The sequence below is a fragment of the Poecilia reticulata genome, linkage group LG21 (genome assembly GCF_000633615.1).
Source record: "Poecilia reticulata strain Guanapo linkage group LG21, Guppy_female_1.0+MT, whole genome shotgun sequence".
Lineage (NCBI taxonomy): Eukaryota > Metazoa > Chordata > Actinopteri > Cyprinodontiformes > Poeciliidae > Poecilia > Poecilia reticulata.
The window spans coordinates 9,862,542-9,878,878 of record NC_024351.1 but is presented as its reverse complement, the minus strand read 5'-3'; the positions used below and the strand labels follow the sequence as shown (position 1 = coordinate 9,878,878).

General features: G+C 40.7%; 1 protein-coding gene across 1 annotated transcript in view; it reads right to left on the bottom strand.

Annotated features, from left to right (window-relative positions):
* Positions 1–16,337, bottom strand: part of eva1aa (eva-1 homolog A, regulator of programmed cell death a) — a 65,644-nt gene that overhangs the window by 29,466 nt on the left and 19,841 nt on the right. The window contains exons 2-5 of the mRNA XM_008397610.2: positions 14,823–15,046; positions 13,287–13,410; positions 11,653–11,805; positions 3,569–3,712 (exon numbers count right to left, since the gene is read on the bottom strand). Of these exons, the coding sequence (XP_008395832.1) occupies positions 3,569–3,712; positions 11,653–11,805; positions 13,287–13,410; positions 14,823–15,046 (645 nt within the window). The remainder of the gene's footprint in view (positions 1–3,568; positions 3,713–11,652; positions 11,806–13,286; positions 13,411–14,822; positions 15,047–16,337) is intronic.

The window sequence follows — 16,337 nt, the reverse complement described above, 5'->3', positions numbered from 1 at the left end:
GTTCAGTTTTACCCACCAGTAGCTCATTGCTCTGAGTAACAATTATCCTCCCTCCACAGGCAACCAGCTCACTTTCCAATGACGAGCAGCTGTGCAGAGCCCAGAACAAAAGGCTACATGCTAATTACTAAAAATACTCAATAAATACCATTAAAACTTCTCGTGTGCAAATTGCTATTTATGTGCAAATCTCTGCTTAAAGTGCAGTGCTAAATAAAGTGCTTGTTCATAAAGTGCAAAAAGTGCATTTAAAGTGCTATACAGCGAAAAGTAGACCCAGTAATGAAGCTCTCTTCATTACAGTGGTATAGAGTTCAAAACAGGCAAAACGGTTTTGATCTATTATCCCATAGAGCAGATCTGATGTAAAACCTTCTAGGAGAGTTTGGAAAAACCTCTCCTTCATTTTGATACAAGATCCAAGGCTTTAATGCTTCTTATGGGAGGAAAGTAGGAAATGCCTTTGGGATAGTGAGACAACCTTAAAACTGAGATTGATTCAGAAACATGAAGGAGCGATTTGTTTTTGTTTGCTTTGGGTTTATATGATTAGAATGACTGTTCATAGATCATGTTTAGTTAACCTCGGTTTCAATTTATAGCGACTTTATGTAGAACAGATCTACTCTAGAGTAGCAGTTTGGCTTCCCTACAAGCGGCAGGAATGTCATAAAATACAAAGTTATTTCATGGAGATCTTCAAATAAATAAATGACAATGCAACGCAAAGGGATTTACCAGCCCATAGATATATTTTTTCACTTGTCATTACAAGTAGAACCACAAAATTAAATGGATTTCTTTTTGGTTTTATGTTATAGTTTAAGGGCTGCACAGTGGCGCAGTTGGTAGAGCTGTTGCCTTGCAGCAAGATTGGGTTCGATTCCCGGCCCTGGCCTTTCTGCATGGAGTTTGCATGTTCTCCCTGTGCATGCGTGGGTTTTCTCCGGGTACTCCGGTTTCCTCCCACAGTCCAAAAACATGACTGTCAGGTTGATTGGCCTCTCCAAATTGCCCATAGGTGTGAATGTGTGTGTGCATGGTTGTGTGTCCTGTGTGTCTCTGTGTTGCCCTGCGACAGACTGGCGACCTGCCCAGGGTGTACCCCACCTCTCTCCCAGCACGCTAGCTGGAGATAGGCACCAGCAACCCTCCCGACCCCACTGAGGGACAAGGGTGTAAGAAAATGGATGGATGGATGTTAAAGTTTAATATTTCTTTTCAACCCTAGTCTCACCAATTATATGGCATTACGTTTGTTCTACTCATAGATACATGTAGCGGTTCTGGGACAAACAAGTCACAGGGACTTCCTCCTGAGGGAGAAAATGTAAATGGAGCCTGGCAGCGGCGGCCGTGGAGTGTGTGTATTCTGCAGGGAGACCGACGGAGAGTTCCAGATCATTTGCATCTGTGTTATTTCTAAGCAGCGAGTCCATCCCTTGAGCTAAGGGAAGAAGAAGCTGTGAAGCTCCATAAATCACAGGCAGGCCGGGGCTGATAAAGAGTGTTCGTCATAAATCAAAATAGTATTTGCACAAATTCCCTAATGGAAATGCAGCACCTTACAAGGGTATTTACACACCTTGAATTTTTCACATATTACCTTGTCGCAACTGCAGGCTTCAATGAATTAGAGAGGATCTATATCTGATAGATAGACCAACACAAATTACCCTCTAAGTGTGACCAGAAAGCCAAAGCAATAGATAAAATCTTCTGGAGCATTACTGTTCCAACTTTGCAGATCTGACGACTGGGAGTTTTGTACAATACCTCAAACTCAGTCAGACAGGATGGAGAGCATCTGTGAACATCAATTTTCCAATCTTGACACAGCTTCTCAATTATATTAAGGTCTGGACTTTTAATGGGACTTCCTTTATAATGCTCTTTGTTCACCATTGTTTCCTAACAAATCATTGAGCCCTTCATAGAGCAGCTCAGATAAAAACATGCAGCCAACTGCAAACTATTATAAGGCAGTTGGCTGCACAGGGTTTTATCTACAGGTATTTGAGTAAAGCAATTTATGTCACTCTCTTCATGTAAATTTTCTTTTTATAAACTGAAAACATGTATTCTTTTAATTCTTTTAATTTCACAAATTTTCACAAGATAAAAACTTTAAACATTCAGGGCTATAAATATTTATGCACAACTCTTAAACGCAAAATTCCCTGTTTAGATCATTGAAGCTACTAGAAAATGATCAACTTTATTCACCTCTCCCAAGGAACAAGACGGAAAGACAGAAACATGAATGCAAATTGTTGCAAACCAGGGGTGGACTGCCAGTCTCCATGCGCTGCCCCTACACTCAACCACCAATGAAAGAGGATCCCCCTTAATTACCACGTTGCCTGAGCCCAGAGCCACCAGTGACTTCATATACATGGCGGATCTACTCACATTCAAACATCTCCCTCTCCAACCGCAAACCCCCCAGCCTCCCCTCAACAAGCTGCACATTTACAGACGTGACGATCCTAACCGCTGTAAAGATAGCGAGCTAACATCCCGTATCCTTCCCCTTTCTGCCCCGTCTATAAGGCTTTTACACAGGCACTCATTTAGAAACTGCAGCACCGGGGCTGTTAAGGTTGACTGTTGAGTTATCAGCGACGGATAAGGGAGGTCAGACAGAGATTCGGGCCAAATGACTGCGTAAACACAGCTGAACAGTCTGTGTATTTTTGTCTGCAGTGGGAGGCTGTCATCGAGACAAAGGCTGCATGGATTTCTTGAATGATTGTTGATGGTGTTTAGTGATTAGTGACTAGGGGGTCTTGAAAACCAGACAGCACACCAGAATCTAGCAGCAGAGCTTTGGGGTGCAGGATGACCACATCGAACTGATTGAGAACGCAGGGGAACTGCTGAAAATGCAATCCCCGCACAGATAAACTTGCAAACCAAATGAGTGCATAAAAGGCTCTCTCTCAAGCCCAGAGGGAACAGTTAAGGATGAAATAAAATGCAGTCCTTAAAATTAGAACTCAAAAATGCCGCTGACATGCCAAGCCTTGGAGCTGGATTCATCTAATTTGGGGTTTCTGAGGCTAATGTTCTTGTGGATTTGAAAAGCTCCACGTCACGGCGCTCACTGATCGATTCATGGTGCTTGAGGCGCCTCTGGGAGTGTGTGTGTGTGCGCGTGTGTGTGTGTACGCGTGACCTTTTGAGCATACCACCAAACGTGCGGTTAATGAATTACATTCTTGACAGTTCAGGATTAACCTGAGGGTAGGGAACAGATAGAAGACGGAACTCCTTATCTATTCATCTCGTCCACAGATGTAAAGCTAAAACAGGAGGAAGGAGAAAAGGAAAACTCAGAGGAAAAAAATGTCTCAATCACAAAGAAAGAGAGAAAACCGTTTCTTTTGAAAAGCCATATGTAGTTTGAATTGTTGGGTTTCAAAAGCTGTGGCCTTTTATTTTGGGGTGTACTTTAGAGGCAAAGAAGAAAAAAGAAAGTCTAACAGAAAAATGCACATTTATAAGTGAGCAAGTATTACCCCCTAGTGGCAGGAACATAAAATGGGATGAGTGTTGTCTGGCTCACCACATGTATAGATGACATTGAGGTACTTCTTGGTGCCGGCGTAGCACGGATCTCCAAATTCTTTGGTGGAGGCCTGGACCCGACAGCTCTTCTTTCCCTGGCAGCGGGCTGTAAGGACCTGGAGGGCCGTCGCTGCCTGGCAGTCTGGGGGGAGAAAAAGGAAAGAATGTTTGTTTTTAAGCCAAGCAATCTGTTCAAAACGAAAGAAATTAGCTACTCCCATTCATGGCAGAACAATTATAAAAAAGAGTTTACATAATTAGATAGAAAAGATCTGATTGCTTTCTCCACAAGACCAAAGTAACCAAACTTACATTCAGCACAAATGGGTACTTAGAGCCTGAAAGCAATGACACTATTTTCTTCAAAAAAAAACACAAAAAAAACCAAAAACAGCTGTAATTATTCCATGTTATGAAACTATTACTTTGTTGCTCAAGTTCTGACTAAACTTAAAACACAAAAGATTAGAACAAATTATTAGGAACTGGGTTTTATGAGCTGCAGTTTTTGAAGATCAGTGTATTTATTATTTTTTTTACATTTTCAAAGAAATTATCTTTTCATTCTCTGTAAACCAATAAAATCTCCTCCAGTTTTACACATAAAAAGAAAAAATGTAAAGTCAAACTCGCATATAGATTTCGTAAATGCAGAAATATATATTTTTTTGATTATAGAGATCTACATGATTCAAATTATTCTTAAATAAAAATTTGACATAAATCTTAGCAAAAATAACTTGATCTGAAACCACTGCAGAATCTATGGAGTATTGTCAAGAAGGAAGTAAGAGACAGGAGAACCAACATCATCAGCTTGATGTGTATCAAATAGAAATATAGATGTAATCAAATAAAAGAAAGCTTTTGAAATTCTTCCCTTACAACAAAGGTCAGCCGCATTCAAAGTTGTAAACTCCTACTTCATATTCAGTTGTTACAATAACAGAACAGGGAAAAATAAAACAGTCACTCACCTTCAGTATTCATGTCTCTACTAGCGCACTAACTAGTACGTCAACTACAGCAGGTCTAGGTATAGACAAACACACTCAAACCCTCTCCTCACTCAGCTCAGCTCGCGCAACGTCGATGTGTGTGTGTGTCCACATCAGAAAGCTTCCAGGAGCAATAAATTGTCCAAAGGACAGATGATCCAGCATGTGTGTGTGTTCGTGCGAGGAGACGAGGCAAAGAAATGGACGGACGGGTCTCTCATACATCATCACTAAGCACCTGCCATCTCCTCGTGAACCTCTCATCTGCAGCTCTCATCAACGGGGGAAGCGTGACTGAACAGATTAGGTCGACGTGAGCTTGAAAAGTGTTCACCTCGAAGCCGGCTAACTGTCCGCTTATCTAGCACACTGCTAGATAAATGAACAACCAATACAACCAATTGTGATTTACTGAAGCACCCCCAGTGGATTTTTTTGTGTGTGTGTTCTTCATTTCTTAATACAAACGGCGACAAAATAGCACCAAAGCGCATCACTACAGATAAAGTCAGGACAAAACTCCTGCTGTGTGTCTAAAGGGAGCGTGAACGGTTCCTGGTTTCGCATGGATGCCTCTCGGGCCTCCATGGTTCACCTAAACCCCTTAAAACAACAGGAGGAAACAAGCCTTTGAAAGTGGACACTTGGCTGTCTCACTGTCTCCCCTGGTGGGCCTTAAACAGAGGATGAAAAAAAAAGCCAAAGGCTGGTTAAAACTCGGCTCACACGTCAACGGTCCACAACAAATTACGGCGAAGGTCAGAGGTCAAATGTCACAGTGAGGAAGACCGCGAGGACAATCTAGTAGATATGTATAGAGTCGGTATAGGGAATTTTTTTGTAAACTGCCTTTAACTATGCCATCCTGATTTATGACCAAGAAAAAGAACAATTTAAACCACATTAATGGAAGCTAGGATTGTGTGTAATAAACTAATGTAATAACAAGTCATTATTTGTGCATTAAATTAAGCAAGCTGGCACCAGTAAGAAGATCCAGAAACAAGCTGTTCACCTGAGAGGTTTCACAGTTCCCACTGTCACCTCAAACACACAGACTCAGACAGACTCATTTGCATTGCAAGTCAATGAATAAAAACGTCTGAAGCACTACTGGAAGACAAGAAATGGGGAAACGTCAATACAAATTTAATAGCTGTCCTAAGTTGTTTTGAAGATTTTAGTTTCGTAAACTGATAAAGCTTTTGATACGGTTGGCAAGAACAATCGTAAGAAACCCTCCATTAACTTTTTTGAGATCTGGAGAAGGCGCCCTTCAAACCTGAAGTTCCCAACTGGAGCCTCAGTTGGGGAATGAGGCTCCAAATTTGACCTTTGTGAAAATAGGTGATACGTTGCCGGAGCAGACCCTAAAGCATCTCCAAATGGCTGCCTCAGGACATTCAAGAATGTCTCAAACATGCATGAAAATGTCAAAGCAACACTGTGGGTATGTTTTTGACGAAGACATTATATTATGAAATAATCTAAAGCTAAAAGAAAAGCTGATTGTGCATGATAACCCACCCTTTTAAAAATGATTCTGTTGTTTTGATAATTCAAAAACAATGTCTGATTTTCACTGGTTAATTTTAAGTAAGTTTTTATTTATTACTTTTGTTCATTGCAAGTATTTCATTGTGGGCTTTTCGGTCATCGAAGGAGGTTTGCTAACGATTTTGTCCATGCGTGTAGTTCCAATCGCTCTGGGGTGCGCTGCTCTCTTTTAAAAACAAATTAGGGAAATGACAAGACACAAACCGTATAATTCAAGATTTCTCTTCAGGTGATTGCAAGTCACCTGAAGACACAATGTATATGCAAAGACACAATATTTATGCGTTTTTTTTTTTTTTTGTCCAACTTTAATAAACATGTCTACGGTGACCTGCTGTTTTAATCAAAAGCAGCGGGTCATTCATTTCCCTCCAAAAGGGCTTGTTTAAGCTGGTATGCTACATTGAAAACATCCTCCCTGATGAGAGAGTTCCCCCTGACTGACAGCTCCCCATTAGCTGAAGCTTTGATTCTCTTCCTGGTGATTAGTGAGGCACAGGGCTCACCGGACACCGGCGGGTCTGCGGGGTTCAGAAAATGACGAAGACGTTGAGGTGCAGGAGGTTCAGAGAAACACATGTGCTTTGTCTTCTACCATAGCCACACACGCACACACACGCACACGCACGCACGCACGCACACACACGCACACACACACACGCACACGCACATAGTGATTAGTTTAAAAGGGTCTGTCCTGCAGGCTCTCATTAGTGGTATTAACATAGAATGACAAGGATACAGCGTTATGCAGTCGTTCTCTTTTATACACACACGCAAACACAAGAAGGCATGTAAAGAAAAAAAAAGAACTAGTGACCTCTAACCTTTACCTTTAACAATTTCCCAAGATTGTGCTACCACCATTTTATCCTCAAAACAAAATAAGGACAGAACCATCGTACAGGTAAAGAAGGTCAAAAGCCAAGACAGGCAGAGGAGTTTCCAAGCAAAACACACCCACCTACTTTCAAATCAAGCAAGAATCACATGCAAAACAATATTTTTTTCTGATTACATCTACTAATAGAGTGAAATAACAAATCAGTTACAGCTCCATTTTATATCTTCCCAAAGTTTCTGTTGCTATGACACCGTGTACCAGCAGTATCACAGTTTACATCTTTAGCCACGTCCCTCATCAAATGGAAACTTTTACCTTCCCACCTCATGTTACAAGTATCAATGCTGGATTGTGTACAAGCTTCCCCCACCTTCTTCTTGTTTTAACATGCTCCCATCTTTTCACACGATAACACACCAGAACAATAACATATCAAATACAACCTTGTGCCTACTGACGCTTAACGTTGCTTTCACTTTGGAAAGGTATATACTGGTATTTATATTTTTTTAGGATGGCTGCGAGTTAAACCTGCTTTCTGTTCAATAAAAAAAGCCTCTAAACTCATACAGTGAGGAAACAGATATACAAACACACACGCTCATATCAGTATATCCGCAGCAACTTCCAAAACACTCCTGTTTTTTCCACCTACACACACCTTTCCTGGAATTTAAAAACAATGGCCGGAGAAGCCTGTCATACATCCCCATCTCCTCTTTCACTCTGACTCACCTGCTTTCCACTACACACAGTGCTGCTTGAAAGGGAGGCTCAAAGTGAGCATTTGTGAAAATGCCTCAAACAAGCTAACACATGGACATAAACTAACCGCCCCGTTTAGTAGAAATGGTTGTAGTTGTGATCCAGATGGAGCAAAGTGTCAAAAGCGTTCCTTAGAGATTTTGGTCCATATTGACATGATCATTTCATGCGTTTGCTGCAGATTTGCTTACTGCATGGACATGATGTAAATATCCTCTTCCACCACATCTCAAACTTGCTCTACTGGGTTCAGAACTGGAAACTGTGGAAAACATTGGAGTACAGTCAACTCATTGTCCAGTTCCACTAACTGGCTTGAGATGATTTCTGGGACAAGTTTCAGGACCTGTTGGGTTCTTCTATCAGGAGATAGGTGCATTGTGCTTCTAAAGAAATGAACATAATCATCAGTAGTACTCAGTTAGGCATGGGTGTTTAAAGGGGGCTAGCTGGAACTGCTGGTACAACCCCTGGCTCCGCCCCTGAGTACACACACTCATGTCCATAAGCGATGGAAAAGAAAAACAACCACACAGTGTGATGGGCTTATAGTATACAAAAAAGTTTGAATCATCAACAACTAAAATCATGCCCTGGATGTTCTTCATTTGCTTTCTGTTTGTCCATTGTTAGAAAAATAAAGTCATACGACGACAGATCTCACTTTCAAATTTCCACCAAATTCACCTTTAAGAATTCTTTTCATCTTAAAAGTAACTGCGCTTTGCCTGAGAGACCAATAAGCCTGGGTTTAAATATTTTAAATATTTTCTTTGAAGCAGGCACTCAAAAGTGAAAGCACAATGGTCTCCCCAAAGAGAGGGGAAAAAATGTCTGAAATCCTGCATGCCAGGCATGGGGGCCTATTTAGATGTCAAGAGGTGTGTGTGATGTTAATGTGGCAGATGAGAGAGGAGAGCTGAGGCAAGCCCCTTTACTTTGAGGATTCTCCTTCACCACCAGAAGTTGCCAGTCGCTCCCTCACTCCCCCCAAAAACCAAGAAAAAAGATGGGATCAAAGAGGCTTTAGTTATGTGCGCATGTTTCGTGTACCTGCTTGCATCTTTATCTTTTACATTTTTCAGGGCTTTAGATTTAACAAGCGGCCAGATGTATGATCTAAAAAGCAATAAATTGCAGCCAATGTACACACTTCAAGCACAGTGCCTTGCAAAAGTATTCACACTCCTTTGAACTTTTCCACATTTTGTCATGTGGGTGGAGGTGGAATAAATTGTCAGCAGGACCACTATTAGTCATGCATTCACAAATCAAGAATAAAGCAGGGTGAAAAACGGCGGTGGTAATATCATGCGACAGGAAGCTGGTCAGTGTTCATGGGAAGACGGACGGCGCACAATGCAGACTGTAGTTTACTTGATCAAACGGAATAATGACCCAAACGTGCAATCAGAACTTATGAAATCACTTAGACTTGCAAGAGTCTAAATGCCACTTTGTGATTTTGAAAGAGTTAATACTGCGTAACTAGGCTGTCACTTGAGGCAGCCTTATTTCCTGTTCCAGGTGACATGGCAGCCACATCAAAGGCAGAGATGACAGGGGAAATCCCGCTACAGCACCACAAGTCTTTTTGAAACAGCCTCGGGAGATGGTTCTGGATGGCTTGATTTCACAAGCACACACACACACACACACACCCACACACACACGCACACACACACACACACACACACACCACACACACACACACACCACACACACACACACCCACACTCACGCACACAGTGACTCAGTGTTAGAGAGAAAGACATGGGCCTTCCTCTGCTCTATTGTGATTCGATTTTTCAATGTTGGGAGCTACTGTATTTGGGTCTGAACTTGAAACCAAATCCTTAGGCGCCTAAATTCGCCTGCTACCTGTTGCATATTTTCGGTCCACCTGTGCGAGGACCCCTTCAATGCCGCTATCAGTGCTCATGTATATACAAAAGGACATAGATACATGTAGACATTCCCACACAAAGCTGTTCTGTACATTTGTCTATGATGACTGAGTGAATGACGCCATTGTCAGGCTGTCAACGCTGAGCAGAGACCTTTGTCAGAAACTTATTATGTTAACCCCTACATCTAAAAATGGCCCCCAGCTTTCAGATCAAGGGAGATGTAGAAAAACAGGTGCATCCACAGTAAAATTCTCTCTCATTATTTCCTCCAGTGCAATGACAAAAATAAAGGTGGAGCAAAGTAATTTAGCTAGTTAGCAATGAGGCTTTGGGCCAATGCCACAGTAGCTGCACTAATACTCAGAGTAGGTCCCAGCTTAGAGTCATTAACATTCCTCTATAACAAGGACAAGTGTACATCTGGAGATCCCAAGTGCTCAGATGCGCACATCCACTGCACAGTCTTGCATGTACGGGAATTCAATATGTCCCCTTTTCTACAGGCCAGAATGTGCACTTTGGATGACATTTGATCTGCATTCCACCCCAGTCCTCTGGTAGTGTTTGCATGTTTAACTGCGTCTTTCGTCCTTCACCCTGAGAGATGGTTTTTTTTATTTTTTTTATCTGAAAACGCTTTCAAAACAAGTGTATAAAATGCAAGGTGGTATATTGTGTCAAAAGTTATTTTTAATCACCCAGAAATTGCAGGGCAGGTATAAACAGGTTTAAATAGCTGGTGCAGGATGTTTCCTCAAGATCATTTGAAGCTAGTGGCATCATAGGAAATTATGAGGCCTTAAGAAACCACAAGAACCCCATTCAGGAAATATCTTCTTAGTTGAAAGAAGTTAATGAAGGGAATATTCAACAGGCACTTTGTTTTGTAGTTAAAAGAAGTTCAGGTTCTGACGTGTTAGATTCATTGAAATTATTGGATTTTCCGTTTAGGAGTGATGTTTTGTACATTTGTTTTGCACAAGGCTGCCAAAGGATGCTATTGGTAATTCCCAAAACATTAACTTGTAAGAGTAAAAAGAAAACATGTATGACAAAATAAGCTGGGCAGTTATGGAGATTGAAGGACATAGGTCCGATACTATTCACAGCTTGTCTCTTCATGTGTTTATTTCTCCTATGATCTCAAATTAACCCAAAAGTGATGTTGTGAAGAAAGAGAGTCACAACTGAACTCTACTAAACTGTACAAATACTGCATAAATATTTTACTTTTATGAATATAAATTAAGACTTGTTTAGTCTTTCGGTAGAGAAACTGAATTTTAAAACTCTATAGGACTAGTTGAGAACACAGCAGCAAGAATATTTCTCCAGATGTGTTTGGTTTATTTTCTTCCTGTATGCTCTAGGTTCTAGTTTTTCTAGGTTTTCAATAGAGACAAGCATGACATTTCATGATGGATGGAAGGGTAAGAGACATCTTGCTAATGAGATGAATTTTCATGACCAATTTCAGAACATCAAATGTAAAATGAATGGCTAGCGACAACGACCTGCGGTGGTGTCGTTGTGAGTCTTTAACATCACCACTGATAAATTTTGACCCGCAATCCTTTGCAAAAAATTACTAAAACCTTCACAAATGTGAGCATTTTGGAAGGAAACTACATAATGCTAAAATGATGTTCCAATATTATGCTATCAAAGAAAAAAAAAATCATCAATTGAAGTTTCAAACACCAAAGTGAAAGGGAACTGATTCTTTTACATTTTGTCATACAGAAATATCTTGGTCGTTGGAGTAGAGCAGCAGAAGACATTTTTAAAACTATTAACCATGCAACAAACAACAAAACTTGATATCTGATATAAAGACTAGCAATCAACAAATCTGCAACAAAAAAGCAGTTTTATCAACGAAAAAACTGCTTTTTGTGCTGAATGACAGCCACCAAAAGCTTTTGCCATCCATTACTGTGAAAAGAGAATTGCCAACCAGCCATAACTGTGGTGCATCATGAAAGCTGACACTGAGAATGTGACTCACCCACTGATGGGGGCCTCCTGTTGTGAGGGGGGCACTCCAGCGTGCCTTGTTGAGTCCGACCAAACATGGCGGAGTAGACAGAAATCTGCATACCCTGTTTGCATTTGAGCCTCATCTGCTCCTCCTCACAGACAACCTTACTTTTATACTCGTCTGTGGACAGGGAGAAGAAATAATCACACAAAGTTTCACAACTTTATTAATGTTTTCAGTTATCATTAAGATCTCCTCTAAAAATGTCCCAAAACAATAGAACGTCACACAAATTGTGCTTCATAGGTTAAGCATAGGTTCTGGTAACAGGAAACAGAGTTTTTATTCCTCGAGACATGTAGAGGGAAATTAATGAGTTAACGTGCCGAGCCACGCAGAGGAATTCCTCAGACACACCCAGCCAAAGTGACCTGTGACAGCAAGGAGCAGATCCACTGGCCTTGAAATGAAAACACAACGGCAGCCCCGTCTCCGTCCATGTGGGGAGTGGAACAGGAATGCCGGCTGAAGACGGCAGACAAAACGGACAGGATATTTCCTGGTGATGGATTCACTCTTGCTTTCTCTCCCTCTCTGTTTTTCTTCACTTGAGGTGCCCTCCATCCGACTTTCCTTTCAGAAGCAGTGACACCTGCCTGTCGCACCTCACCAACGCCCCATGTGGCCTTTCTTTCTTCCGCACAGAAGCCATTGGTTAAGTGACACCGAACAAAGAGCTGTTGATTGGCCCCGGCGTCCGGTGCAGAAAGAAAGAAAGAGCAGGGGGGGGGGGACCAGGAGGATCAGTGGATTATTGCTCACTTGTGGTCACTCTAGCGAGAAGTTTTACACAGCTCAGTGCAGCTTGGCTCAGCATAGCTCTTAGATTTGAATGGATGCTAAAATCTGGGTGGGATTACTGCACTGCTGAAGCTCACCTCTGAAGTGATACTCTTAACTTGCTGGCTCACAGGCTCACTGGTGATAATGGGAGAAAAACGCAAAGACTTTTTCTTCAAAAGGAAAAGATGAGATCTCAACAGATACAGAAAGATGCAGAAAAGGTGAACCTTTGTCATAGTCTCATCATTTTAAGCTTCTAGCAGAATCCTCTAACATGATCTCAAATTGCCATGTTTCATTCATGTTCTCCCTAACTTTGGCTATCACCACAGCGTGTTGCATGTGGCCAGTTTGATGTGAAGTCATGCCTTATGTCACTTGTAGCCACTATTTCTGCTGCATCTTTAAAAGTCATAAAAAGCAGTAAATTTAATTTAGAATTGTATTTGTATTTTGCAGATATTTTACTGCAGAGATTAAACTGACAGTTGTCTATTTTAAGGGTAGTATTGTAAATGGAGCTGAATTCAAATGTATGCCCCATTTTTACTTTAATTTAATTAAATTTTTTTTATCAGTAAAAACTTTGTAAAACTTTACAACATTTTTCCTTCACCTTACTGTCACTGCATTGTGTTGATCTATCACATAAAATCCCAATAAAGCAAACTGTGAAAAAGTTCAAAGGAGGCAAAGACGTTTTTTTTTTTTTTTTTTTTTTTTTTAAAGCCCTGTCTGTACGGGTGACTTAAAAAAAAAAAGGTCCAAGGGTCACATGGGAGGGACAAAAATGTCAGAGAAGGCGATGATGGACTTACTAGGTCTGCATTTGTACCAGACAATGAGGTATTTACTGCTGCCAGGACACTGGTCCATCCCAAACACACGGCTGTTGACAAGGACTTGACAGCTCCTTCTGTCTTGGCACTCGGCCAACATTTTCTAAAGAAGAAAAGTGACACAGAGCAGGAGAGAACCAAAGGCAGCTTTAGAGGGAGAACAATAAACAAAAATGATGGTGAAATCGGGACCCTGCAAACCTAAACCCACTTCAAACAGGCTGGCTATATCCATGGAAAGCCAAGGTAAGAAAAAACTTTGGGAAACTCCACTCTTGTAATTTCCTGGTATTGTTTTTAATGCTCTGGTTTCATCATCTGCATCCCAGGTGAGAACATTCAACAGTATCCTAGATTTTTTTTCCCACCCCCCTGAGTTCCTCTTGCACAGTGTGAGGTGACAGGGTAAACTTAGTCTCTCATCCAAACTTGTTTGTCAATGTGAGATTTTAGTAATGCAGTGAAATATGGATATATTTGGGGGAATTTTTTTATATTTCTCCCAATATAGCAACTTTATGTTGCTGCCTAAAAAGAAATGATCCGGGTAAAAATGTATCATGTAGCAAGACAAAAATCTGTCATTGATTAAAAAACTGGTGAATTATTCAAGAGTTAAATAAGTTCCCATTTTAGCTTCTTTGTAATGTTTTATCAATATCAAATAAAAATGATCACATATTAAAAGACAAGAAAAAGTGTCCATTTTGACATTCAAGTAAGTTTAGAGAAAATAATTATATACAGCAATAAAAGATTATACACATTAAAACCGTGCAAATTTAACCTTAGTTTTATATATATTTCATTAGCTTAACAAGATATTTAAACAAAACAACAAATGCCAACACAGTTATATATAAATTCAACATTTTATAGAGACATCTCCAAAATAACGGCAACAATCCTGCAGTCATGAACAGGTGGCATGATGGGATTCCACCATTTGGCTCATGTGGGTGGCAGATCAGCCAGTCAATGTTTCACTTCCATACAAAGCAGCCTCTGTGCCTGTGCATTCATGTCTGACTTGTCTATGGCAGAAATAGTGGGTGTTTGACTCCAAAAGGCAAGGGCGAACCAAGAACGAAGCCAACAACTGAATGAATGCTTAACAATATGTGTTTGTGTCTGCATTGCAAAGCGGTGGTTTTAGTCCCACAGCATCCTAATTTGGGAAAGGATGCTGAAGCAAAAACTCCATGAAATTGCATTGTGCCGTGGGAATACACAAGCCCCTTTCCTATTTAAAGTGGGTAATTTGGCGGAAAACACCCCAACAAAGCATTACATAATCAGTGGCTTCACAAAAAAAGTTACCCTTGTCCAATTTGACCGCCTTGCGGGACACATTCTGCCACAGAAATTTGGAGAAAAATAAGTTTGTTTACATGCTAAAACGGAACTAACAGGTGAGCAATGCCGTGGATGAAACTGGAATTTGTGAAAGAGCTAAATCAGAATTAGAAAGGAAAGAAGGACAATACAGATGATCACTTTGTCCTGGCTATTTACCTGTAGCGCGGTGGACACCGAACAATGTCGATCATCCTCCTGGGAGTGGTAGGAGCTCAGGAGTGCCTGGTAAGTTTGAGGACACTGTCGAGGATCAGAGGGCCTTTTTCTACCGTAGAAAGCTGATTGGACAGTTATGGTGGTACGGAGCGGACAACGAACAGACAGGAACTCTCCGTCGCAGGCCTGTTCAGTGTAGTTCCTCAAAACTTTGGATAGGCCACCTTTAAAACAGAAAGAAGCCAGCACAGACACATTTTTAGAAAACATTGCAAACGTTTTCTTGGATCTTTAATCCTTGAAACTGCAACAAATAGAAAAATCAAACATAATTTGCAGCTCCCTGAAAATGTGAATATTCCCTTTTAGCAATTTCATATTTGACAAGTGATGTTCACATATAAAATGTTTATTCTCCGGAAGTGCAAAGTAAAGATATACCCCAAGGTACCCGAGGCTGAAATTGAACATAAAGAGGTTTAAAAACTGCTTAGTCATAACAAATATGAATGTCACTTTACTAAAATGTTTGTCATATTTTCAGAATCATACATGCAATAATGTAGAGCAATAACATGTTTTTACTAGTCTATTACAAAACATTACAAATAAATTACAGTGAAGTTGTAATGACAAAAAAACGTAAGACTATTAATGTGTAATACTTTCGCAAGACACTGCAAAATAAGCCATGCACATTCTAATTTAAATTATCATTATTCAACAAACTAAATACATTTAACTGATATAAAACTTCCTTTCATTCCAACTGCAAACACATTTAGCAAAAAGTCAATACACTCAAACTCACATAAACTCACATGAACACAGCACAATTCAATTATCCCTATTTGCTCAGCAGTATAAAAGAGGAAGGAACACACACACACACAGTGTATCCAAACACACACAACAAAACACTTGAACAAGGCGCTCTCACACACACATTGCCCCCTTATCACCATGGCCACAGTTAAAAGGAGGAAGGGAAAGAGAGGAGACATTTGAGGGCTTGGAAAGGTCAGCCTCTCTCTAAAATAGAGATGCTTTTAGAAGTGGTCATTTCACCAACTAACAGATTTTTAGACGTGAAAATGGAAAAGGAGGGAATATGCAGTCAGTATTTATGTGGGAATGACTTGTGTAACACCTGTCACGTTATTAAAAGTTCAAGCCCCCCCAAAAAAACAACAGTACCTGCCTTTGTTACATATATTATTTCCAATACTTGTCGGAACCGTCTGTCTAATTCAAATAAACATGAACATTATCTCAAGTTAAAGGCTGTCTGAGCAGCATTTGTGTGGCTTGGACATTTCATCAAGACATCATTTCTCAAATTGTGATTGTTTTAATGATTTGGGCTTTGCTGGTCCACCCCCCACCCACTACGATCTCCATCTCCCACAACTGCACACACCCCCTGTCTACTTTGCTTGCCACATTCCAGAGTGAGAGGGAACTTGGCATTCCCCCTGGCAGCAGGACCACACGCACACACACACACACACACAC